Source organism: Xyrauchen texanus, chromosome 22 (genome assembly GCF_025860055.1).
Source record: "Xyrauchen texanus isolate HMW12.3.18 chromosome 22, RBS_HiC_50CHRs, whole genome shotgun sequence".
NCBI lineage: Eukaryota > Metazoa > Chordata > Actinopteri > Cypriniformes > Catostomidae > Xyrauchen > Xyrauchen texanus.
The window spans coordinates 38,753,066-38,780,620 of record NC_068297.1 but is presented as its reverse complement, the minus strand read 5'-3'; the positions used below and the strand labels follow the sequence as shown (position 1 = coordinate 38,780,620).

The window sequence follows — 27,555 nt, the reverse complement described above, 5'->3', positions numbered from 1 at the left end:
TGCTTTTGTTTAAAATCTTGTTGGAAATCCAAACTTGATCATACACTCTGTGTTTTTCATGTCAACAATTCTTGACATATTTGTGTTAGTTGTTATTTAGAGAGATGTGCGCTTTCAGTGGTTTCTGCAACTAAAAAGACGAATCTCATGAAAACATGTCCATGTCACATTTTATCACCAAATAGGGGTACAATAGGAAAAAAGAATAGTTATTAGGACTAATGCATTTTTTTTTCTTTTTGTTACAAAATGTTACTTTTAATTTTAATCTTCTTAAATTAAATGCAGTACAACAAATACTGGTATGTTGTAAATACTTTGCAGTTTAAATATATCATAAATATATCTTATTACTGTTATCACATAACAGTAATAAGAACTATATATATATATATATATATATATATATATATATATATATATATATATATATATATATATATATATATATATCATAAATATATCTTATTACTGTTATTACATAACAGTAATAAGAACTATATATATATATATAGAGAGAGAGAGAGAGAGAGAGAGAGAGAGAGTTCTTATTACTGTTATGCAATAAAATATATAACATATATTAGGGCTGTCAATCACTTAATTTTTAATCAAATAAATGACACGATATGCCAATTAATCTAATCTATCATAACTAATTGTGTGCTGAGAAAGCTCCTCAAATAACAATTAAATATATAATGACTAAATAATTACAGTTCATCCATCCATCCATCGTCAACCGCTTATCCTGTGTACAGGGTCGCGGGGGGCTGGAGCCTATCCCAGCTATAATTACAGTTAAATAATAATAAATATAATATGTTGTATATATTATAAAAATAAGATATCAGATATTTAAAATGCATTACAATATTGTGGAAGGTGAGTAAAGCATCAATAAGACAATACAAATGTCCCTTTAAAAAGCAATATTTTTTTTTTATTTCCAAATCATTGAACACAAGCCTATCAATAGTGCAGTAGTACGTGGTTTGGGACACAGACTCCGTGTGGCTGTTCTATGTACAGCTGCACATTTGCCTATATAGCTGGAGTGTCGCATACTGCCCTCTGCTGAAAACAGTTGGTTCAACGTTGAATTACTCCAAAGGTAGGAATATTCTATATAACGTTTCAGGGACATGATTAATTGCATTTATTGAACACCGAGTTAACAAGTTGAATTGACAGCCCTAGTACACACACATACTGTAAATATATACAGTATATTTATATATGTTTGCATTATGGTAATGTTACAGAACTGGGGTAAGTGCTGAATTGTCCTGAAGATAATGCAAAATCCGTAATGGTCCTAAAAATAAGCTCAGTTTAAACTATACTAAATATATAATTTTTCTTTATTTCTTTTGATTTTGGGGTGAAATATGACTCAGACATGTCATCTACGCTTTTGGCTAAATTGTTGACCACTAATCAACATTTCTACCATTCTGTTTAGAGCAGCACAATTTATATGTAAGCAATATCAGTTCATGCGGTTCATAAAGGAAATCCTCATTTTTGGGTTCATGTAAATAATTTGTACATTTCTTTACCCCTTTAACAACTCACCCTTTTCACTCTCTTTCATTTTATGATTCTGCTCCCACTCATGTCTGCAACAGTGGTGCGGACCCCTGCCAGGAACATCCAGGCTTACAACCCCACCACAAACACCCTGAACGTGCGCTGGGAGCCAGCTTCCGGAGAAGTCCTGCAGTACCGTGTCGTCTACGCCCCGCTCACCGGAGTCCGTCCCTCTGAGTCTGTGAGTCATTGTCATTAGGCATGAGATGCTGTAGAGGAAATATAGCAACAACAAATATAAAAGAACTGTAACTGAACTATTTGAGTGTAACAATCTGTTTGCAATCTGTCCCTCCACAAAGATGTTTATGTTTTTAATGTTGTGTAACCTCATTCTCACATGAAACTTATTGCTATAGAGGGGTTTTCGCAAAGCCGAGAGATCCATAAATGGCTTTATTGTTGTTTGACCCTTGCATGAACAACCACAGCTGTGTTAAATCTTGAGCCTAAACCTGTTTTATTTCAGCACTTGGGAATATTGAGTTAAACAGTCTTATTTTAAGAGAATGAACTGCTTATCTGCAGCCACTGAGATTTTATTTCTTTGTGGAATATTACTTTGGACAAAGAATGTATCCAATATTATGGCCAGTTTCCCAAATTAGTTACAATGAGGCAAGTGTGTCCCATTACATTAAGAAATTTAGCCCAGAAATTGTCTGCACTTTCATTAAATCCCTTACTTTACTATAAATTACATACATTTTTTCCTCTCTAACCCTTGAAAACCCATTGCACAGAATTACAAGCATTTGTCCGATAGGGATTGACAAAAAGGTTGTCAGAAAAGAGAAGAAAGAGAAAACGGGAGTTCCCTTTGTAATTATTTGGGAAGTCAGTGACCCTGTCCTGGCATAGAGAACACTGGTGAAAAGAGGTGATTGCAAGTTACTGTCAGCACATCATTCACTCTTATTACTGCAACTACTAGATTATTAGCACATCAAAGGAATATTTCCACTGCTTTTCTCTTTATATTGGCTGTATAAGTGATCGCTAATGGTTGGGTTGGGAATCAATGGTGACACATATAGCAGTAAGTGCAAGAGGTCAAATCTAGAAAAAACAATCAAACATCCCTCTCAGGGTGTAATATATCAGAGACCTTAGAAAGCCAGAACGCGTGATTGTATTTGCTGTTTAAAAAAGAAAAGAAATAAGAAATATCTGGACAGGATGAATTTAATGATTGAATTTTGAGAATCATTACTCACAATAAGTAGAATTATGACAGTAATTTAAGACAGTAATGAGAAGTAGATGAAACATGCTTAAAGGAATGTTCTGGGTTCAATACTAGCTCAGTCAACAGCATGTGGCACAATGTTGATTACCACAAAATAATAATTTCCACTCTTCCCTCCTTTTAAAAAAAAAAGAAGAAAAATCGGGCAAGGCACTTACAATGGAAGAGAATGGGACCAATATTTGGAGGGTTTAAAAGGGAGAAATGTGAAGCTTAAAGGAATATTCCGGTCTCAATACAAGTTAAGCTCAATCATCGTCATTTGTGGCATAAAACTGATTACCAAATGTATTTTGACTCGTCCCTTTTCTTAAAAAAAGCTAAAATCAGGGTTACTGATTTTCTATTGTACTACATGTACAATAGAAGTGAATGGGGCCAATTTTGAATGTTAAAAATACTCACTGTTTCAAAAGTATAGCCACAAGACATAAACAATGTTTGTGTAAACATGATTTTAGTGTGATAAAATCACCTTGGAACCTTTTCTGTGTAAAGTTATAGCCAATTTTTTCAACTTTGTTGCCATGACGATGTAATTTCAACAAACCCAAAAACCCTAAAATGACTGTAAAAATGACCATTTATACAACTTTTCAGCTCAAAGAATACATGAGTTTTAACAGTAAAATTAAAATAAAAAAATTAAAATTATAAGCTTCACATTTCTGCCTTTAAACCCTCCAAAAATTGTCCACATTCATTTCCATTGTAAGTGCCTCATTGGAAAACCTAATTTTTCCAATCACTATTTCAAAAATAAAGAAATAAAAAGAAATACAAAATTTAGAGTGGTACATGATTTTCAAGTCCCGCTCTACATTTAAAAAACAAAAATGTTTTTGCATTAAATATCCTGTTTCACTCAGAAATATGTCACATTATAGAAGTAAAACTCATTATGAAAACCATTTCAGTTTCACTTGTTCCTGAAAATAGGCCTCATTTTCTTTGTGCAAAATCGAATTTCTTTTTTGTTCCTTTTGATTTCGGGGTGAAATATTACTTGGACACGTTCTTTGTGATATTCACCCATTAACGTGGGTGAAAGGATTTGAAGCTACTGATTACTCTGGCATCCTTACAACTGTCAGTAGGTAACAAAGACATTCTTTGTGTCTTTGACTGCTAATTATTTCTATTTTATTGTCCATTAGGTTCTTGTCCCAGGGAACACCCACACTACCTTGCTGCAGCAGCTAAATCCAGACACAGAGTATTCGGTCAGTGTGGTGGCCCTGTATGCTGATGGAGAGGGCTCCTCAGTGACTGATAATGGAAAAACATGTGAGTCTGATTTCTGGAAACTGAAATTGATCTTCATACCTTCCTGAAACATGACTGTGAATGAATGATGGCTTGTGTTCTTTCTGATTGCAGTGCCCCGCAGTGGCCCCAGAAACCTGCGGGTGTACGATCCAACCACAAGCACGTTGACAGTGAGCTGGGAGCATGCAGACGGGCTCGTGCAGCAGTACCGAATTGGCTATGCACCAACCACTGGAGATCCCATTGAGGAATTTGTAAGTGATGTTAGATTTTATTCTAATAATTGAAATGGACAGGATTGGTGCATGTAGCAGCATATGTGGACATCAGATATTTATTGTTGGATTTTGTGACTCCTTGGATATTATTTGATTGAATGTGTGCTAGAGAGATAACCTTGTCCTGCTCTGAATTTTCACATAGACAAGTGTCCCTGGAAACAGAAATTCAGTCATCTTGCAAAACCTGCAGCCTAGCACTCCTTACAACATCAATGTGGAGGCCATTTATCAAAATGGCCCTGGAGGACGACTCTCTGGAGATGGAAATACATGTAAGGGGGGTCACACAAGCACATGTTAGAGGTTTCAAACAATCAAACATATCGGTTGATCAGTTTTAGATTAATATCAAACATACTTACCAAAGATACTTATCTGAAATTTTTTTTTTGTTTTGTTTTTTAAATGTAAGATACACATTTTAGAACATTTATTTTCTTATTTCAGTCATGACAACTCAAATAAAAGGAGGTGTTATAATGGATATGAAGTTGGTAGGTTTGGTCTTGGTGGGCTAGATTTGCTTATGCTGCTGCCTCTGCAGAGAAAGTAGGAAGACTTGCTACTGCTAGAACATAAACAGACATGCTGTGTTAAACATGTAAGACATGATTCTGCTGCTGCAAATTAGACATAAAAACAATCCACATGAAGCAGATCTAGACAGGTGTAGCTGGGGAGGAGGAGGGTTTCAGATAAAATACTCTTGTAGTGCGCTGCAGTAAAGCTGGCTTATCTGCAAATGACTGCGCAATTTAAATGTTGGAAAAAGAGAGAGTACGAAAGTGGATTGGCGAACAGATTACATGTCGATGACCTATCAGCTTGGGCCAGATAGAGTGTCATGAATGAACTTAAAATCATTTGATGTGAACATTGAACCACCATTCATTGTCCTAGCAAAAAAAAAGAAAGAAAAAAAAAAGGTTAAAAAATACCACCAGATGGGCAGAATTGACATACACCCTATTCCGACGGGATTCTTTTTTAGGACATTTGTCTGTGAAGTTAATGTTACTTTTATTCTGCAGACATCTGTAATGTTTGTTGTCAGTTTGCACAGGATAAGTGATGTCTGATGAAGTCCCAGAGATGGGCGTGTCTTCAGCATTTAAGCACTGCCTTTGCACATCTGAAAATCATTTAGCTGTGCTGATTAATTATGCAGAAAATAATAAACATGTGCATAAACTGTCTGGGATTATTAAAGAAATTTATCGCAATATCTGGTAAAATAGAACAGATCTTGTTTCCCTGTCTCTGCTCAAAATCATGTGCTTGTGTATGTTTTTAATTTTCCTAAAGATTGTTTCTTTCTCTTTAAATAAAGAAATGCTTGACAGCATAAAATGCTTTAGAAAACATGTATCAGTTAATACGCAACAGCCAGCAGTATCTGAAATTGAAATATGTTTCTTTTTATTATCTATTGTCTTTACCTTGAGGAACATTCACTTCAGACGCTTGGAGAACTTGAGAAATATTTATATTTAAAGGGCTTCCTGGCAGGACAGTGCAGATTCACTGGCATTTTACCACTGTGTCAATTTGCACAGGACTATTTTACCATTGGATTATTTTTTTAAGGCATTTTATAGAAGGTAAAAGGCACTGTAGTCTTTAACGGCCCTGGAACATCCGTAAAAAATTGGATGGGATTAAAATCACCAAGAAGCTCTGGTAATACATTAACCCCACTTCCTCAAATTAAACAAATCCTGTCCGATAGGGCTTTATTGTCAGAAATCTCCTGTTTTATCCCTTTGATATCATGACTTGTTTTCTGTCTGTTTCCCATGAAATCAAAATTTAAGTTTTATGGCTTTAGTTCACAGCTATTTGCTTAAAGACCATCTATATGCTAGTGTTCTCCTTAAAGTAAAAAAATATATATTATTTGTCTTAAAAATATTGAAGCCTTTCAAATAGGCTGTAGTGGAATTCTGTCTTTTTTCTCATGGCTGTATCTTGGCTCATGTGTTAAGTTTCTTTGGCATGTCCCCATTTCCTCAGTGGGTCTCCTGGAGCCTCGTAACCTGCGTGTTTCAGATGAATGGTACACTCGATTCCGTGTGTCATGGGATCCAGCACCCGCACGGGTCAATGGTTATAAACTGGTCTATACACCAGTGGGTAAGAGACTGTTGTTATTTAACCATGTTCTCATAATCAAGAAACTATGTTGCTGGTTATGTTGTTAGACCAGTGTTGGGGAAACTACTTTAAAGCTGTAGCTTCCCAAACTACATGTTCCACATAACTTTAAGTTGCTAAACTACAGTTAAGCTTTCATTTTTAAAAAGTAGTTAGCTACACAAGATACTAACACAAATATAAAATATATTTGATCTATTATTAAATACTAACCTAATAACTAAATCAGATAATATTATTTAATACTTCAATCAGATCAATTTTATCTGGCACAAAAGTATTGTCAGTTATATTTTCTCAATTTATATATCTGAGTTAAAATGTCCTGTTTAACAGCAGCAAATTAACTAAGTATTTCACTTCTGTGCAGGGGCTTAATACAAACGACTATAAGGGAAAAAAAACTGTAGCATTTTGTAACACTACATGTACATCGCTACTCTTTGGAAAAACTAGCTTGCTACAGGTAAAGCTACTCTTGAAAATAGTAATCAAGGCAAGCTCTGGCAAACTTTCTGCCAACTTGCCGCAAATTAGCAGAAAATTAAGCACTATTTATTTTCACATGCAAATGAGCTTTGCGGCAAATTCTTCATTGTCGCCAATAGTTTGCTGCATGTTCACCAACTTCCGGCAAACATTAAAAGCGAATCACAAGCTCATTTGAACGTGAAAAGAATTCATTGGAAATTTTGGCAGAACTTCAGATTTTTTGCAAGGGTGCAAACTACTGTCACGCTACTGAAAATGTAGTTAAAGCTAAAGTATTTAATTTCTGCGCCACCAAACAGAATTGCAAAAATAAACAATGTTTTCAAAACAGCTTTCTGAAAATCCTCAGCCATTGATAAAACTAACAGATAGTCCTGCCACCAACTTACACTATTGGTCGAGTCAATGTTCTTGTCCTTTTTGAGATGGGTGGCTCAAATCAAACAGAGGAATTTTGATAGTGTCATAGAGACAGTGTTCAATGGCATCCTTACAGTTTCTCTGCATATTAAGATGGGATCGGAGTATTTTAACACTGAAAAGGTTACATCCTTAAGCTTTAACTTAGTTACATGGAAATATGGACATTATTTACAATTTGTTGTGCAGAAAAAGTGTAATAAGTAAAAAGTAATTAGTGATGTGATTACTCTTCCAATGAAGTTATTGTTAAAGTAACCTGATTACAATTTCTGAGAAGTAATTTGTTGTTGATTATCTTATTTTAAGTAACTTATACTACACTGTTTAGTAGCATCACTACTTTTAGTAAGTTACACCCCAACACATTATTGCACGTTGTTGTAATTTCTGTTTCGTATTCCATTACAGGCACAACTAACACAATGGAAGTGTTTGTTGGAGATGTCACTACATATAACCTGCACAACCTTCAGTCTGGAACCACGTACGACCTGAAAGTTTATGCTCAGTATGACGCAGGCATGAGTGGAGCACTGATTGGACAGGGAACCACTTGTATGTGCTTGTTTTCTTAAGAAGTTGAATAGACTTGTTACAATATTCTTTTTACATGGCATTAACTGTGGAATGCTGTTTGTCTTTTCCAGTGTATCTCAATGTAACTGACCTCTCCACATACAATGTTGGTTATGACTCATTCTGCATCAGATGGACTCCTCATCGGGCTGCTACTTCTTACAGACTAAAAGTCAATCCTTTCATCTGTAAGTTAAAGATACAGTATGTAAAGACAGATGAGTGAATTAACTAAACAGTTGTGCTACAAGTGTGCAGTTTTCAAGCACCAAACTTTGCGACACTGGTTTTATATTCAGTGTAAACATGCCTCCTCATAGAAATTCTCATTCTAATTAAAGGGTGCACCACATTCACATACTGTATGTCAGCAATATTTGCCTGTTGCAATTAACATTGCACAGTTACCACTCACAGGCTCAGCCTGTCGCATGAAAATGATGTGACTGTGTCGACAGATTTGCTAAACTACATTACGTGGTGCATAGGGGTGTAACAGCATGAAATGTTCACAGTATGATAATCTTCACCAAAAATACAGCGATATCACGGTATTAAGGTGCCTTTCTAAAATTATTACAAAAATACAGCAACTAGTTGCCTGTTTGTTGTGCGCATCCACAAGTGTCTGACTGGCAAGAGTCTGCAGCAGACCTACCACTTCACCAGTGTTCACATTTCATGCCAATGTTGCACTCGTGGGTGATCTTGCTGAGCTACGATGGTTATTAAATGCCACCATTCAAAGAGTGCAAAAGACATGTCCCATCTCGTGCGTTCAGACACACATGCACATGCGTGTGTGAGTGAGTGAATGAGCGAGAGGGAGCTGTGCTGCTGCGCCGATATTGATCAGCTCCAATTACGATCACTATTTTTTTAGGTAAAGTTTACAAATTAGGTGGCCATTAACATTGATGATGCCTTGTGTCTTTTTAAATTACTATAATATTCCCACACTGTGGACTTCAGCCACTTTGCAGAAGGTTATATCAAGCTTCAAATAAACAAAACCGCAGTTCCTACCCTAAACCTTAAGCCTAACCTTAATCACTTAATTGTGTCATTAAAGCAAAAGAGAGGTGAAATAGCTGCTGAAGCTACCATATTATTTTGTGGTGCTTCTACGACACTTTTGGCTTACGTGTCAACTCACTTGCTCTTTAGGACCCGTACGCTTGTAAATGTAGTTGGTTATGTAATGCAAATGTTAAAATGTATCGTCTTACAAGTCATGCTCTATAGTAAAATGGTAAATGGTCTGCACTTATATAGTGTTTTTTTTAACATTAGTGGTTACCAAAGCGCTTTACACTGTGTCCCATTCACCCAATCACACACACATTCACACTCACACTCATACACCAATGGCGGCAGAGCTGCAATGCAAGGCGCTAGCCTGCCATTTGGAGCAACTTGGGGTTCAGTGTCATGATATGTACAACAAGCCACGTAAAACTAATTTTGCACAACTGTAGTTATAGGAACATGATTCTGTCAGACCAGATTGGAAAAGCTGGTTGTAAACACCAAGACGTGAACCAATCAGCCTCAACATTAAAACCACCTGCCTAATATCATGTAGGTCCCACTCGTGCCACCAAAACAGTTCTAACCCATCGATGCATGGACTTCACAAGACCTCTGAAGGTGTCCTGTGTTATCTGGCACCAAGACGTTAGCAGCACCTTCATGGATCGGACTTGTTGGTCCAGCACATCCCATAGATGCTCAATCGGATTGAGATCTGGGGTATTTTTAGGCCAAGTCAACACCTTGAATTCTTTTTCATGTTCCTCAAACCATTCCTGATAATTTTTGCAGTGTGGCAGGGCGCATTATCCTGCTGAAAGAGGCCACTGGCATCAGGGAATACTGTTGCCATGAAGGGGTGTACATGGTCTGCAAATATCTTTAACAAAGTAACATCCACATGAATTCCAGGATCCAAGATTTCCCAGCAGAACATTTCCCTTCTTCCCATGGTGCATCCTGCTGCCATCTCTTCCCCAGTTAAACGACACACACACACCTGGCTGTCCACATGATCTAAAAGAACGTGATTCATCAGACCAGGCTACCTTCTTCCAATGCTCCATGGTCCAGTTCTGATGCCCACTTGCCCTTTGTAGGTGCTTTAGGTGGTGGACAAGGGTCAGCATAGGCACTCTGAATGGTCTGTGGCTACGCAGCCCCATATGTAGCATGCTGCGATGCACTGTGTGTTATGAAACCTTTCTTTCATGGCCTGAATTAAGTTTTTCAACAATATGTGCTACAGTAGCTCTTCTGTGGGATCGGACCAGACGGGTCCCCACACGCATCAATAAGCCTTGCCCTTGGGCGCCCATGACCCTGTCGCCAGTTCATTGGTTGTCCTTCCTTGGACCACTTTTGGTAGGTACTAACGACTGCATACCGGGAACACCCCATAAGACCTGCCGTTTTGGAGATGTTCTGTCCAGTCGTCAATCCATCACAATTTGGCCCTTATTAAAGTCACTCAGATCCTTACGCTTGCCCATTTTTCCTGCTTCCAACACTTGAAATTCAAGAACTTACTGTTCACTTGCTGCCTAATATATCCCACCCCTTAACAGGTGCCATTGTAACGAGATAATAAATGTTATTCACTTCACCTGGAAGTGGTTTTAATGTTGTGGCTGATCAGTGTAAATTAAAGGGATGTTTATGTAGATATTACAATAGCAGCATTTGCACTATAGGGCCAGTGCGAGCCAGGGTTATAAATTGGCCAGCTGAGGCCAGTAGCCTCGAACATCAAGACACAAGACCAAAATTGATCTGCGTTTCCACCATCGGGCCAATTGCCTCACAGATTTGCCCTAAAATCCGCCCTTAATACCCCACCCATTTCACCAGCAAGAGGGAAGCTCAAGCTGAGGTATCATGTTATCTAGTTATTTAGAATATCGAATTTTAATTGGATGTAAACATTAGCTAGCTTGCAAGATAAGTTAGCATTGACAACTCACCGACTCTGACTGCCATGGTGTCTGTAGTGGTCTCTCCACTAACAGCAGGATGATGTCCCAGCACACTGTCCATGATCTCGAACCATGGAAAGATCTTCCTTTTTCCATTGTGTGAATTAATGGATTTGTACTGTGCCCCCAATTCTTTTTATTTTTCCCAAACCTGTACCGTTGAACACTGTATACACAACCTGCAAGAGTTCTATTTCATTTTCTGAAAATGTGGGTGCTCAGCCAGTGTATGGATGCATTTCCATGAAGAAGCCTTGCATTAATTTATACCTTTGCCCATTGGCACTAATTGTTGTGTGCATATTGCAATCAGCACACATTTTGGAGGCATATTTGTACCTTTGCCGTGCTTGGCTTAATTCCTTTTGCGATTGTGCTAAAGCAATTCAGAAAATGCATGAAAATAAATGTGTATTCAAGGGATATGTTTTATGAGTATGTGTGCTCCCTGGGAATTGAACCCATACTCTACCAATAATGTTACTTAACTCTAAGCATCATTTACAGGACCAAGCATGCGTATTTTCACCAAGGCCAATGCAAAGAGATTGGGTTCAATCCTACTACCTTTCTACTACTAAGCAATTATATCTGAATAACGTATTGTTTTTCTAAGTTCTCTTAGACCGTATATCTGATTCGCTCGAAATTTTGCACATCATCTAGAGACACTCATGACATTAAGGTATGGGAAGCTTTTCGATGAGCTAAACAGTTCACATATAACACACAAATGAATTGGATGGCAAGACACCAAAGAGGATCTGATTCTACGCTTTGGTGTGTTACACAATATTGTTATTAGTGACAGTGCCAGCTATTGGTCAAAATGTATAATGAGTTGTACTGTAATATAAGCAATTCTACTTATGTCTTTTATACCACTTTTCTTTAAATAATAATCAGTGTCCATTCATACTCCCTTACATGCCATTGGTGTGCTTGGCCCAGTAATTGCTGCTTGCAGAAATATTTACTTGATATGACTATATAATATTCCTTCTCTCCAATCATTAGCATCTAATCGTGGGGCAAATGAGGTCACTATTACCGCTGCTGAGAGCAATTACTGTTTTGATGGGTTGATGCCATATGCACTGTACAACGCCACTGTCTACACCCAGACCCCCAACCAGGATGGACCAGGAGTCACTGTCAAAGAGCGCACATGTAAGTCAATCTCGCCTTCAGAAGAAATCAAGCACAAAACTCACTTTAAATTGTACTCAAGGTGTCTGGATTCTTCTTTTCTGCAGTGGTGAAACCCACCCATCCCCCAACAACACCCCCAGCACCTCCGCCACCACCCACCATCCCTGGTGCACTCGAAGGTAAGGGCCCAGCAGCAAGATTTACTAAAAACTGTCAACAGATTGAAGGAATTAATCATAATTAACCTCTTCAGCTCTGCATTACTCTCCAGACCCAAATCTAAAAGCCGCTGGATACATAATGTATATTGAAATACATGGTAACGATTGAAAGCTTAGAATCAGAACTTTTTACAGAACTCCATCACTTTTGCCTTTATGTTACATAAAATAACAAGATAAGGCATGAAAACTTGTCAATGCAAAAAAGCCCCACCCTGTGTTATGATGAATATTAAAGTTTTTCAAATACTATTAAAATGGTCTCAGAAATGCGGCTAGTTTGAATGATTATTAAAATAATCACAAAGTGAAGTGTGCTCTCTGTAAGACAACAAGAACAAACGTCTCATGTCTGCTCCGATCACTGCTTTTGTAAGCCCCAAGTAGCCACAAACTCTATATCAGCTCTTATATTAGACAGTTTTCTTCAAAATTAACCATTTTCCATTTGGTAAATACTTCAAGTCTCTGTAATATACAAATAAGAGTCCCTTGTGTGTTTTGGGCTTGTTTGTATGTCGTTAAAAGTCTGACTTTATGTACAAATTCGTAATTTCGTAATTTGTTTCTGGTTATTATTGGGATTTTGGTTGAACAGTTAACTGCTTCTGGGATTTTAACTCTTTTGGACTTTTGTAGTCTTTATATCTGTGCCCATCAAGGTTTTTACCATTCTATAAATTGATTTTTAAATCTAATGTCCGATTAATCAGTTGTCAGCCTTTTCCACCAGCATAGGTATCAGTATCTGCAAAATCCATTATTGGATGGTTATTTCAAATCAAATTCAAGAAAAACTTTGAATGTTAGCTTGACAGAACCTTGCCTGAAAATGTAAAAAAATATCTTTATGTTTGAATATCAGCATTAAGGATTTGTGTGTGTTGCAGACAGAGTAGGGTTGCAAATATTAAGAAATTCACTTTATCAACAATTGTGAACGTTACTGAATTAAATTTGATTCCCTCTCGAGAGGTCTCTCCTATTGCGTAAGTAGCTTATGCTATGGGAAAACTCAGTTTCTCGAGAAATATTGAAGTGTTTATGTAAAACGCATTGCAGCTGCACAGCAGACAGCAATGAGCGAGGCAGCTCGGTCATTGGCTGTGCTGCAGCAACTTGCTCGAACCAATGGCGGGGCGACTCTGAATGCGCGACCAATGGGCGCGCACTCAGAGCCCGCCAAGATGGGCATGGCTAGGGCTATATATTAGGCGCCCCGTCATGCGAGTTCTTTAGAGTTAATATCCTTCAGCAAAGACCTTCTCTTCGCTGGATCCTCCGGATTATTGGAGTCTTTTCGCCCGCTGTCGACAAGCCTACAGCAGGACTGCTACGAGGACGCCGGCGCCTTCAGCCGCCTTCAAAGCCTTCTGCTACACCATCCGGCGCGCATCACCCTGATATCCTTTTGCTAAGCTACTTTGCAAGTGTTCGCCTCTGCGACGCTTTTTGTATTTTAGTAAAAGAGCAATTTCGAGGCGTTGTTCCAAATGCCTTCCACCTGCGCCTCTTGCAGAGGCCTTCGCGCCTTCGCCGCGAACGAGCCTGCTACCACCGTGCTGCCGTCCCCTCTGTTCGAGCCGCGCAAGAAAAAGCTCCGCTCACAGAGGCCGCCAGAGCACTCGGACTTCAGTGACGTCACGCCGGGCCAGTCCCCGCGTGCTTCACCACTACCCGAGAACTCCCCGCCGCCAGTCCATTTCACGCAGGCGGACCAGCACCCCTCCAACAGAGCGGTGGGTCTCGTCTCGTTCGGCGCGTCAGGGGACGACGGTGAAAAGGATGACAGCCTTTCCATTGACGCTGCATCCGACGACTGGCCGGGCTCGGCCTTCGACCCGCGCCGTCGACATTAGCGGACACGGAGCACGGGCACCAGCATGGACTCGGAGATCGTCCGCATCCTATCTAAAAGCCGTGGAAGACCTCGGGCTCGACTGGTCTTCTCCGGAAGAACCTGCCCGCAGCCGGCTGGACGAGTGGTTCCTACAGGGGCGCCGACAGGCCCCTCGACAGAGACCCTCCCCTTTCTTCCCCGAAGTTCATGACGAACTAGAGAGAGTGCGTGTCTCGCAAAAGCCGGACCACTCTCTCCAAAACGTGTAAAACATTACCCAGTCCCCTTACAGGCGGCTGGAAATGTCTGTACAGCAGTCAATGGGCCAGTCACAGAACTCGCTCACCTGCAATCAAACGCCGTTTTAACGGCGACACACAAAAATCACAAAAAGAGTCATTTTCTGCTTGTGTCACTAAGGGGTCACATGTCCACACTAAAGTGCGCATTCCCACATATCAATACTGTCCAAACAGTGCCGAATACTTCCCCAGCTCCAGCTGGACGCCCCATAAATGTAGATCGTGTGCCTATTGTCATGTATGCACCACTACACACAAGCACTGTTCCCACAGTTATAAACACTTCCCCAGTAAAAGCGGGAAATACTATAAAGGTAGCGTGCGTGCCTGCTGTCATGCATGCACCCCTACACACAAACACTGTGTGCATGGCCAGAAACCCCCCGCCTCGAGCGGGAGGCTTTATGAAAGTGGTGCGCGTGCCTACTACAGTATATGCACCCCCACCCATAAGCGCTGCCCATACAGTTTCAAACAGTTCTCTGGCTCATGCCGCGAGCATTATGGAGATAGCACGCGTGCCTGTAATCTCACACGCACCCCTGCACTCGGCACTCAACAAAGCTGCTCAGCGCGCGCCCGCGCTTCTGAGAGCTGTAAGCTCAGTGTTAGCACAAGGCGATTCGACACTTTCCACTTTTGGGCATATAATGGCATGGGCATAAATCTGGCAGCGCTATCGTCTCCAGCAGACGAAAGCGACGCTAATTTACTCTGCCCATTGAGAACCATCACTGAGGCGCGAGTGCCCTCTACGAGGCGCTTATATGCCCAAAAGTGGAAAGTGTTCAGTGACTGGTGTGATACCAAGAGCTTGAACCCCAAATCGTGCGAGATACCAAGTGTACTCGCCTTCTTGCAAGAGCTGCTGGAGGCGGGCCGCACACCCTCCACGCTCAAAGTCTATGTGGCTGCCATAGCGGCGTCACACAATCCTGACAAGGGACACTCATTAGGGAAAAACGACCTAATCATTAGTTTCCTAAGAGGCTCTAGGAGGATGAACCCTCCTCGCCCCCCCTCGGTGCCGATCTGGGACCTGGCCACGGTCCTGGACGCACTCAAGAGTGCCCCGTTCAAACCTCTCCAAACCGTGCACCTTAAACAGCTCTCACTCAAAACTGCGCTCTTGCTGGCGCCGCCTCAGTCAAGAGAGTGGGCTGACCTGCACGCGCTGTCATCAAGCTGCTTGCCTGGAATTTGGACCTAACGACTGCAGAGTTGTCCTTAGGCCAAAGCACGGGTATATTCCTAAAGTACTCTCCACACCCTTCAGAGTACAGGTTATATCTCTGGCAGCACTATCGTCTCCAGCAGACTAAAGCGACGCTAATTTACTCTGCCCGGTCAGGGCGTCAGAGTATATTTGGAACGTTCTGCCCCGCTCAGACAGATGGAACAATTATTCAGTATGCTTTGGTGGCCGCACTAAAGGTCTCGCAGTTTCAAAGCAAAGAATATCGGCTGGATAGTGGATGCTATAGCTGGCTTATGAAGCCAAGGGCCTTCAATGCCCCTTAGGCGTCAGAGCTCACTCTACGAGGAGCATGGCCTCCTCGTGGGCGTGGTCGAGTGGGATACCCATTGAAGATATTTGTGCGGCGGCAGGCTGGGCCTCGCTCGACATTTATCAGGTTTTATAACCTACAGGTCCCCTCATGGCATTCCAACATTCTATCAGCCTGACTGTAGTATGAACTGGAGTATGTATTTGCTGAGCATTATCTCCTCCCTTATAAGGTCCGTCTCTGACTGACTTAGAGGGTTTTTATGCATATCAGTAAGTAAAAAAAAATCAGTACATAAGATATGTGCTTATGTTTTTACAATGAGCTCCCACCATGGGCCACCTTGGGGCAAAGGCTCTGTATTATCCCATTATATAGCTCGCCGTTGGTCGGCTCGTTGACTAATCACTTTGCTTTAAGGCTCAGGCATCTGCCTCTGGCTTTATAGAGCGAAGTCAGCACGCACGGCGTTTTGCATGGTGTTCCCATAGCGTAAGCTACTCACGCAAATAGGAGAGACCTCTCGAGAGGAACGACTCGGTTACTAACGTAACCTCGGTTCCCTGAGAGGAGGGAACGAGTATTGCGTAAGCTGCCGTGCTTGTGCTTGTGCTTGGTCAGTTCGCTTCAGTCGATTGAACCTAAAGAACTCGCATGACGGGGCGCCTAATATATAGCCCTAGCCAAGCCCATCTTGGCGGGCTCTGAGCGCACGAGCGCCCATTGGTCGCACGTTCAGAGTCGCCCCGCCATTGGTTCGAGCAAGTTGCCGCAGCACAGCCAATGACCGAGCTGCCTCGCTCATTGCTGTCTGCTGTGCAGCTGCAATGCGTTTTACATAAAGACTTCAATATTTCTCGAGAAACTGAGTTTTCCCATAGCGTAATACTCGTTCCCTCCTCTCAGGGAACTGAGGTTACGTTGGTAACCGAGTCGTTAATCATTATTAATAACAATAATAAAACTGTGGTTGTGTACAGCTTGAAACTCAAAATATATTTTTCTTTAAAGATTTCATACGAAGTTCGATTTTTGACTGAACAACCGTTCTAATGCAAACTTAAAAGCGTCAACAGCAAATAACAAATCCGTTCTGTAGAAGAAAATGTAAACATTTGAAACAGCAATCAAAGTAAGTTTGTGCATGTACATTAGCTTACTCATTAAATATCATTTAAATAAAGACACTTATGAAATGCGAGAATTGGTATTTTTCTCTTAATATATTTTCAGTTCAGTGTATTTTAATTCATTCAGGCTAATATTTAGTATGAATATGTGATTTTTGTATTTTCTTAAATTGTTTATTAAATGTATATTTTAATAAATGTAATCCATCAAATTATTGATGACAAAAAATCTATCAATAACTAATCATTTACATTCCTAAAACAGACAGACAACAGCCTAAGAATATTTAATTAATCTCAAAAGTTAACGTATGAACTTCGGCAGCCACATTTTGGTCAATGGTGTATGCAGAAAATGATAAAAAAAATCACTGAATATTATAGAAGTAAGGGCTCCGGTAAGGCCCAGTGTAAAATGCAACAGATTACTTGCCAGACATAATGTGTTGAATTTCAACATCTGGGTGCTGCAATTGATCTTCCACTACTTAATGTGTATGTTCGGGAAAGCATCTTTCTGGCCAATGTAGTCTCTTTGCTTCCAAGTTTACTTCTTCCAAGCCATGTAATCCTCTAAAAACCTCTGCTTATATTAGAAATTCATCAGAATCACTGCAATTGCTCACAGGTTTGAGCATTTCCTTTTCTGATATAATTATATTTTCAAAAGGTTTAAGAATTCATTTTATTTGGTTAGTGAAGCTATATGTCTAAATTAAAAATCAAGCCAAATTTATTTGTTATTTTATTTTTTCTTAAGGCATAAATCTAACAAGGGATATATGAGGAGTGGTGACAATGTCTGTATTTAGGTCAGTAACAAATAGGGATGTCCATGAAGATTGCTAGGAAAAATATTTTAAAACATATATTAACATAGTTATTAGAAATGTATTCATGTTGGTTTCATATGTTTTTGAAGCTTTTAAACCACTTAGCCTAACTTTTAAACAAATTCTTTTTTATTAAAATAAAATTGTGGCGTAACGCTCAAGTAAAAAGTGATGTTTTCCTGACACCCTGTACACATCATTATTTTTGTTTTGAACAAGTTTTCAGGAAATGTTATAAAGTGAAAAATAGAATTCTTGTTTTTTGGATTGTCTAGTTCTCTTGTCATATGATAGCAGAATTGCTTCCAGCTGGTTACAAAACAAAGTTGATTTTAAAGTTGATTTGGGTGGACAAATGTTTATACAGTATACATATATGTGTGTGTGTGTGTTTGTAATGGATAAAGTACATTATCCTGCTACTTACATGGTTACTAACCCAAAAAATAAATATAATTTGTTAATAAAATATTGATTTGTGTTGAAATTAAAACATGTGAGAAGAAATAAATTGCTGAACAGCTGAAATCCACCTCTGGTTTGCGTCGGAGTTCTGTTGGTGTTTTTTTTTTGTAATTAATTTTTGTCTGACTGCTATTATGCATATTATTTCAAGGCTGCTTGCCAAATAAATAAATACACATGAAACATTTTTTTAAGTTGAAATTATTTTATTAGCTTACTTGTAGAGATTGCACAGTGATCCGAGAAGTAATACAGATGGATGTGCGGTTGTAACTAAGAAATGTCAGACTGCTAGATGGCGCCACTGACCAATCAGAATGGAGTATTCTACAGAGCCATGTAATAAATATATACTGTATAAACCTGCTGCACTGTTTTTTGTACAAATCATATTAAATATATTTAGTATAAATAATAATGTAATAATATTTAATAAATAATAAAAAATAATTGAAGCAATTATTCTGTTTTCTTCAGCTAAAAAATTGTTCTGTAAGACCAACAAAATATACTGTGGCAAAAAAAAACTTTAATTCAGAAATTAAAAATCATCAACATCATCACAGTATAAAATATATTTGTCATTTTGATTTCTAATACATCATTGCAAAAAAATCATTCCACTGTGTATTCTGTTCACCGCAGTGTGCAAAGGTGCCAAGGCTGACCTGGTGTTCCTGATCGACGGTTCTTGGAGTATTGGAGATGAGAGCTTTGTTAAAGTCCGCCAGTTTGTGTTCAGCATGATTGGAGCCTTTGATGTCATCAGCCAAGAAGGCATGCAGGTAAAGGACCTGTCAGTGGTCATGTGATGAACGGCGTGCTCATCCACATGCATGTCGACTGCCTGGCTGTGCTGTGACTCATTTGGTCCTTTCTATCATTCTGTTGTCAGGTGTCTTTTGTGCAGTACAGCGATGATGCTAAAACTGAGTTTAAGCTGAACACCTACCATGACAAGGGAGTTGTTCTGTCTGCCCTTCAGATGGTCAACTACAGAGGAGGAAACACCAAAACAGGTTTAAATCAGTGACGATTGATGACATCAATGACTTGATTTGCATTTCCTGGTGAAAAAAAAAAACTAAACAAAAATAAAAGTGCTTACAAGGCAGAAAAGTGCTTAAGGTACAAATAACAGTCCATGATAGTTCTCTAGTGTGCCTGATTTCTTTTGAATGCACACGAGACAGCACACGAACAGGTTCTTGCAATTGTCTTGCAATTCCTGCAATTGTCATTCAGTGGAAATATATAAAGTATATCTGTATGTGTCTAACCAATTAGACATGCTTGAATGTGTCTGAACGTTTCAGGAGCTGCATTGAAGCATGTTGTAGAGAAGGTGTTTACCTCAGACAGTGGTATGAGGAGGACAGTTCCAAAGGTTCTGGTAGTAGTCACAGATGGACGTTCTCAGGATGAGGTGAAGAAGAGTGCTGCTAAACTACAGCATTCAGGTAACTGCGGCTAGGTTTCCATTAAACTATTTCATGCAAATTTTGGGGCATTGCATAAAAATGCTGTAAGGAAACCAAGATGCACATAGTTTCCAAAATGCACATGAACTTACAGCATTTGTGGCATAATGTTGCTTACCACAAACATTTACATCGTTTTTGACTCGTTCCTCCTTTTCTTAAAAAAGCAAAAATCGAGATTGCATTGAGACATTTATAAAGGAAGTGAATGGGGGGCCAATTTTTGAACTTGAATATACTCACTGTTTCAAAAGCATAACCACAAGACATAAAGGATGTGTGTAAACATGGTTTTAACTGATTTACTCACTTACTAACATTTTCTGTGTAAAGCTGTAGCCAATTTTACAACTTGGTTACCATGACAACCCTAAAACATCTGTAAAAAGGACAATTTAAACTATTCTGCTCAAATAATACACTAGACTTAATTCAGGCTTTTATAAAATAATAAGATTCACATTTCTGCCTTTAAACCTTCCCCTGTACCCCATTCACTTCAATTTTAAGCGCCTCACTGTAACGTTGATGTTTGATCCTTTGTTTTTGTTTTTAAGAAATGGAGGAATGAGTCGAAAGTAATTTTTGTGTTAATCAACAATTTGCCACAAATCCTATCGATTGAGCTTAATTTGTACTGAACCCAGAACATTCCTTTAAGGTGGATGTATTTTTTTCATGCAGGTAAATTAAGATGGACATTTTATAAACAATACCGGATATATCCCTATAGAATAAAAAAATGTGTGACTCAACAAGCCATGTAACTGCATAATTTGCTGAGAGAATATCATCAATATCATCACATAGTATTTCAGATGTTGCTCTGGATATTGTGAAATGTCAAAACCTGCCATCAAAATAATCTACTATTACCTCTCAGAACTGTGAGAACTGATTGCTTGTAAATATGAAGTTCGTCAGAGCGTTTTATCTTTGTGCTTCAAACCGCAAGTAAATAACTACTATTTACTAAAAGAGCCACAGTGGCTTCAACTTCCATTTTTATTTCTGTTTGGTGCCAGTTTCCCCAGAAGTGCTGGGTTTGCTCTCTTAAACACATGGGATGTTTTTGCAATATTTCGAGTTTGTGCATCAATAACATTCGTGTAACTTGGAGGGAAACATATCTAATGAAATCAAGCAATACACGTTTACTTTGGTTGAAGAGTATTTTATGTCTATCTCAAAAAAATAAAAAATTATATATATATATATATATATATATATATATATATATATATATATATATATATATATATATATATATATATATAATTTATAACTTTTTTAAAGGAAATCGTCATAATTAAAATAAGCATGAACTAAAAGAAAAACAAAAGAGGTTACAATAAGGCACTTACAATGGAAGAAAATGGGGCCAGTCCATTAACGTTACAATACACATAGGTTCAAAATGATAACCACAATACGTACACATTATACATGTTTACATGATTTTACTGTGATAAATTGCTTACAAACCTTATAAGTGTAAAGTTATAACAAATATTGGAATTACACTGTTTCGTTGTCATGGCAACAAAGTTGTAATATTGGATATAACTTTACACAGAATAGGTTAGTAATCGATTTTATCACACTGAAGTCATATTAACATGTATAATGTATACGCCTTGTAGCTATACTTTTAAAACAATGTGTATTTTAAAGTTTATGTACTGGCCCCATTCACCTCCACTGTAAGCTGCTTAATGTAACCACATTTGTTGCTTTTTTTAAAAAATAAAAAATTAAGGAGGGACGAGTCAAATTTTTTTTTGTGGCTATCAACATCATGCCACAAATGCTGTTAATTGAGCTTAACTGGTATTGAACCCAGGACATTCCTTTAATTGTCATGAAAATAATGTCACATTACAAAAAATGTAATGGTCCTAATAACATGCTTCATTTTTCTTTTGCAAAAGATGGATTCTTGTTACTTTCTTTCGATTTCGGGGTAAAGTATGCCCCAGACAAGTTCTTCACAGACCTTTTGAGATTCACTTACAGTGATCTTAGGTGATCTGCCCCTAATTGCCTTGAGCGATTTACTGTACGTGCTCTCTAAATACTTAATGTTCTGTCTTTCATAGGCTACAGTGTGTTTGTGGTGGGTGTCGCTGATGTAGACTTGGCAGAACTAAGGAACATTGGAAGCAAGCCCAGCGAGAGACATGTCTTTGTCGTTGATGACTTTGATGCATTCATGAAGATTCAAGACAACCTCATTACGTTCATCTGTGAAACAGCAACATCCAGTATGAACTCAATGCATTGCTACTAATTTGCATTGTTGGCTTAATTTCTAACTTGAAAAATGAGAGGAAACTAATTTCTGGCTGTGTTTCCTGTATTCTTTTACAGCATGTCCTTTGATTTACCTTGATGGATTCACATCACCAGGTCAGAAGTAGACTCTCTATACTTAAAAACTCATCCATCATAATGTACTGTTGTACGGTTCCTGATGTTTTGCTGAAATCTTGCAGGCTTCAGGATGCTGGAAGCTTTTAACATCACTGATAGGACATTTGCTGGCATGAACGGAGTCTCCATGGAACCTGGTTCCTTCAACAGTTACATCGCATACAGACTCCATAAGGATGCATTCATTTCCCAGCCCACAAAGTAGGTTCATCTGCATGCGTTCTGAATGTTCTCTCCCCTGCTGACTGTAATGCTATCCAAGTGATCACAATTACTTTAAATGATCTTCAAGGGGCTTGTAGTCTAGGATCTCATCAACCTCCATTTTAGGAGGCAACGTCACTCTTCGATTATTGTTTTAACTTGTCGAAATAAGGTTTCAGATTAATAACTGTTAACTATTAACTGTCTGTAACAGGTAAAGGTGGACAATGAGGAGGCAGGAAGAATCTGAACAATCAACATAAACTTTTAATGCATAAATAAACAAACATAAACACACACAGCGCGGCCGTGTGCGTCTCACTCTCTTTTAAGAACTGGCATCTCCGGCTCCCCTTTATCTCTCTTTCCCGCTGATTAATTGACTCAGCGCCAGCAGTGCACCCTCACGGCCCGGCCACGCCCTCCTCCTTGTCACACTGTCTTATTACACTTTGCTCATCTTATTATGTTTGATTCATCAGTACACATGATTCCAAAATAAAAAAAAGTTTGTCTTTGTGACCTTCCATCGTAACGTAATTAATTGTTACACATCGAAACTTTTTGGCTGATGCCACCTTGGTCATGCATGCTATTGATTAATGTTAACCAATAACCAAATAGTTGTTGTTGTTTCAAGAGGATAGTAGTCCTCCAAAATCAACTCCTGATGGTTGAAATCAAGTCCTGCCCTAGTTGGATATCCTGTTTAACATCATTTTATGGAATTAAAATGGGTTGCAGTTTTGTGTGGACTTAAAAAACACTCTTAGATCAAGAAGTGTACCTTAAATGGTCCTGGGCCAGATGAGGAGCTGCTTAAGAATTCAGAAGAAGGTCTCCTGCCAAGGCATGCTCGATTAATTTCTCTGTAATTATTTGTAATTGGGAGTTGGTAAGCAGCTGGACAAATGGAAACATTTTTAGCACCAGAGGAGGGAAAATAATTTCATTATGTTGCAATTCCTCAAGGAAGGAAGCCTTTTTTCTCTTTTTGTTTTTGTCGGAAGATTGTACATGAATCTTTGTCTGGTTTGACACCACAACAAATTAAGCTGTTTGGAATCTTTCATGTTCTGTTAACTGACATCAGACAAGTCAAGTCAAGTCAAGTCAAGTGGTTTTTATTGTCGTTTCAACCATATACAGTTAGTACAGTACACAGCAAAACGAGACAACGTTCCTCCAGGACCATGGTGCTACATAAAAACAACAAAGGACCAACATAGGACCACATGAGACTACACAACGAAATAAAATACCTATATAAACTACCTATATAAAGTGCACGTGCAAACATGTGCAAAAAGTACGGGACAGTACAACAAATTACTGACAATGAACAGGACAATAGACAGTGCAGCGCCGACCAGTACTCAGTAGTGCAAAAAGATGACAGTTTCTAAAATGTAAACATAACATACTATGAGATAATGTTCTATGCACATAGCAGTTATTGAGGTAGCAGACAGTTATAAAGTGACAGTAATTAAAGTGCAACTCAGGACACGTGTGTGTCAAACCAGTCTCTGAGTATTGAGGAGTCTGATGGCTTGGGGAAGAAGCTGTTACACAGTCTGGCCGTGAGGGCCCGAATGCTTCGGTACCTCTTGCCAGACGGGAGGAGGGTAAAGAGTTTGTGTGAGGGGTGTGTGGGGTCGTCCACAATGCTGGTTGCTTTGTGGATACAGTGTTTTTTGTAAATGTCTTTGATGGAGGGAAGAGAGACCCCAATGATCTTCTCAGCTGTCCTCACTATCCTCTGCAGGGCTTTGCGGTCCGAAACGGTGCAAGTCCCAAACCAGGCAGTGATGCAGCTGCTCAGGATGCTCTCAATAGTCCCTCTATAGAATGTAGTGAGGATGGGGGTTGGGAGATGTGCTTTCCTCAGCCTTCGAAGAAAGTAGAGACGCTGCTGGGCTTTCTTGGTGATAGAGCTGGTGTTGAGGGACCAGGTGAGGTTCTCCGCCAGGTGAACACCAAGAAATTTGGTGCTCTTGACAATCTCCACAGAGGAGCCATCGATGTTCAGTGGAGTGTGTTCACCTTGTGCTCTCCTAAAGTCAACAACCATCTCTTTTGTTTTGTCGACATTCAGGGACAGGTTGTTGGCTCTACACCAGTTCAGTCAGCCGCTGCACCTCCTCTCTGTATGCTGACTCGTTGTTCTTGCTGATGAGACCCACCACGGTCGTGTCATCGGCGAACTTGATGATGTGATTCGAGCTGTGCATTGCTGCACAGTCGTGGAGTCAGCAGAGTGAACAGCAGTGGACTGAGCACACAGCCCTGGGGGCCCCAGTGCTCAGTGTGGTGGTGGTGGAGATGCTGTTCCCGATCCGGACTGACTGAGGTCTCCCAGTCAGGAAGTCCAGGATCCAGTTGCAGAGGGAGGTGTCCAGGCCCAGCAGGTTCAGCTTTCCAATCAGGTGCTGGGGAATGATTGTGTTGAATGCTGAGCTGAAATCTATGAACAGCATTCGAACGTATGAGTCCTTATTGTCTAGGTGGGTGAGGGCCAGATGGAGGGTTGTGGTGATGGCATCATCCGTTGAACGGTTTGAACGATACGCAAACTGCAGTGGGTCTAGTGAGGGGGCAGCTGGGTCTTAATCTGCCTCATGACGAGCCTCTCGAAGCACTTCATGATGATGGGTGTAAGTGCGACGGGACGGTAGTCGTTGAGGCAGGACACTGAAGACTTCTTTGGCATGGGGATGATGGTGGTGGCCTTGAAGCACGTTGGAACAACGGCGCTGCTCAGAGAGATGTTGAAGATGTCGGTAAGAACATCTGCTAGCTGGTCTGCACATCCTCTGAGCACTCTGCCAGGAATGTTGTCTGGTCCAGCAGCCTTCCGTGGGTTGACTCTACATAGAGTTTTCCTCACATCTGCCGTGGTAAGACAGAGCACCTGGTCGTTGGGAGGAGGGGTGGACTTCCTCGCCATCACGTCGTTCTGCACTTCAAACCAAGCGTAGAAGTCGCTCAGCGCATCTGGAAGGGAGGCATCTTTGTCACAGGCAACTGATGTTGTCCTGTAGTTGGTGATGGCCTGGATGCCCTGCCACATGCGCCGCGTGTCACCGCTGTCCTGGAAGTGACTGTGGATTCTCTGGGCGTGCGCGCTTTGCCTCTCTGATTGCCCGTGACAGTTTGGCCCTAGCTGTTCTTAGGGCTGCCTTATCGCCTGCTCTGAAGGCGGAGTCTCGGACCTCAGCAGCGTGCGCACCTCCGCAGTCATCCACGGCTTCTAGTTGGAGCGTGTGGTGATGGTCTTGAGAAAGTGACATCATCAATGCACTTGCTGATGTAGCTGGTCACTGATGCTGTGTATTCCTCCAAGTTGGTAGAATCGCCATATGTTGCAGCCTCCCTGAACATGTGCCAGTCAGTACACTCAAAACAGTCCTGAAGAGCAGAGATGGCTCCTGCTGGCCAGGTTTTCACCTGCTTCTGAAGCGGTTTTGTGCGCCTGACGAGCGGTCTGTATGCTGGAATTAACATAACAGAGATGTGGTCTGAGTAGCCGAGGTGGGGGCGGGCTCCGCCCGTGCACGCCTGGGATGTTTGTGTAAACAAGATCAAGCTGTTCAGCCCTCTCGTTGCAAAGTCCACATACTGATGGAATTTAGGGAGCACTGTCTTGAGATTTGCATGGTTGAAATCTCCGGCGACAATAAACAGTCCGTCGGGGTGAGCGTTCTGCAGTTTGCTCATAGCCCCATACAGTTCACAGAGCTTCCTTAGCGTTAGCGCTGGGGAATGTAAACTCCGGTTATGCAAACAGTGGTGAATTCCCGTGGTAGATAAAAAGGTCTGCATCTAACAGTCACAAGCTCCAACAGCGATGAACAGTAACTAGAGACTAACATAGAGTTCTTGCACCATTCCGTGTTGATGTAAACACACAAGCCACCACCGCGAGTCTTACCGCGAGAGAGCTGTATTTCTGTCGGCACTAAACGAGGCGAGCCCGCTCTAGCTGAATGGCGGCATCCGAACTCTGTCGCTGAGCCACGCCTCCGTGAAAACAAAGACGCAGCAGTCTCTAAACTCACGCCGCGTAGCCTGCTGGAGTCGGATATAGTCCAGTTTATTGTCCAGGGAGCAAACATTTGAGAGCAGGATAGACGGGAGAGCCGGCCGGCTAGGGTTTGTTTTAGCCTAGCATGGACCCCGCCCTCTTTCCGCTTCGCTTTCGCGACACCGCTCACGACGCCCTCTCCCCGCCACCGGCATCAGGCGACGCCGAGGGCTGGAGGCCTGGTCTCCGCAGCAAGCCGAGTACGCCGTAGCGCCTCCTGCAGGTCATCATGCAGCTTGGTTTTTGCATGATTCTTATATTTGAGTAGTGTCTGGCGATGGTAGACACGAACACTGGTTGCTCCGATGTCCATGTGTTGCAAAAGTCGGGCTTTTTTAACAAAAATAGCACCGTTGTGGATCCGGAGTGGCCGCTGCGTGCTACCGCGCCGCCATCTTGGATGGCAATATGTGCAATAATATATTATATATTATTATTATATATAACAAGAAGTGCAATATTCCCAACCATCACTACGTACAGGGTATAAAAGTTTCTTAAGGCAGACTTGTGGAATCCTCTGGAGAACCTTAAGACGTTCTTTCTGGTTTTAAAGAAACTCCAAAGTACTGTAGGGGTAGGGGCGGCTGTGGCTCAAGGGTTGTCCATTAATCGCAGGGTTGGCGGTTTGATTTCCGGCCCATACGACTCCACAGGCCTAAGTGTCTTTGGGCAAGACACTGAACCCCAAGTTGCTCCCTAGCACCTTGCATGGCAGCTCTACCGTCATTGGTGTGTGAATGTTTGTGTGAATGTGTGAATGAGACGAAGTGTAAAGCGATTTGAATACCGCTAAGGTTAAAAAGGTGCTATGTACGTAAGTGCAGACCATTTACCATTTAACCCCATCAGAA

At 40.5% G+C, this 27,555-nt stretch overlaps 1 protein-coding gene across 6 annotated transcripts in view; it reads left to right on the top strand.

Annotated features, from left to right (window-relative positions):
• Positions 1 to 27,555, top strand: part of LOC127662172 (collagen alpha-1(XII) chain-like) — a 145,684-nt gene that overhangs the window by 80,109 nt on the left and 38,020 nt on the right. For all 6 annotated transcript variants that reach the window (XM_052153242.1, XM_052153241.1, XM_052153240.1 and 3 more), the window contains 15 exons: positions 1,632 to 1,774; positions 4,000 to 4,129; positions 4,223 to 4,365; positions 4,535 to 4,664; positions 6,406 to 6,525; positions 7,870 to 8,016; positions 8,109 to 8,225; positions 12,063 to 12,215; positions 12,302 to 12,376; positions 19,142 to 19,281; positions 19,392 to 19,515; positions 19,813 to 19,956; positions 22,077 to 22,241; positions 22,348 to 22,386; positions 22,473 to 22,611. In XM_052153242.1, coding sequence (XP_052009202.1) covers positions 1,632 to 1,774; positions 4,000 to 4,129; positions 4,223 to 4,365; positions 4,535 to 4,664; positions 6,406 to 6,525; positions 7,870 to 8,016; positions 8,109 to 8,225; positions 12,063 to 12,215; positions 12,302 to 12,376; positions 19,142 to 19,281; positions 19,392 to 19,515; positions 19,813 to 19,956; positions 22,077 to 22,241; positions 22,348 to 22,386; positions 22,473 to 22,611 — 1,909 coding nt within the window. The remainder of the gene's footprint in view (positions 1 to 1,631; positions 1,775 to 3,999; positions 4,130 to 4,222; positions 4,366 to 4,534; positions 4,665 to 6,405; positions 6,526 to 7,869; positions 8,017 to 8,108; positions 8,226 to 12,062; positions 12,216 to 12,301; positions 12,377 to 19,141; positions 19,282 to 19,391; positions 19,516 to 19,812; positions 19,957 to 22,076; positions 22,242 to 22,347; positions 22,387 to 22,472; positions 22,612 to 27,555) is intronic.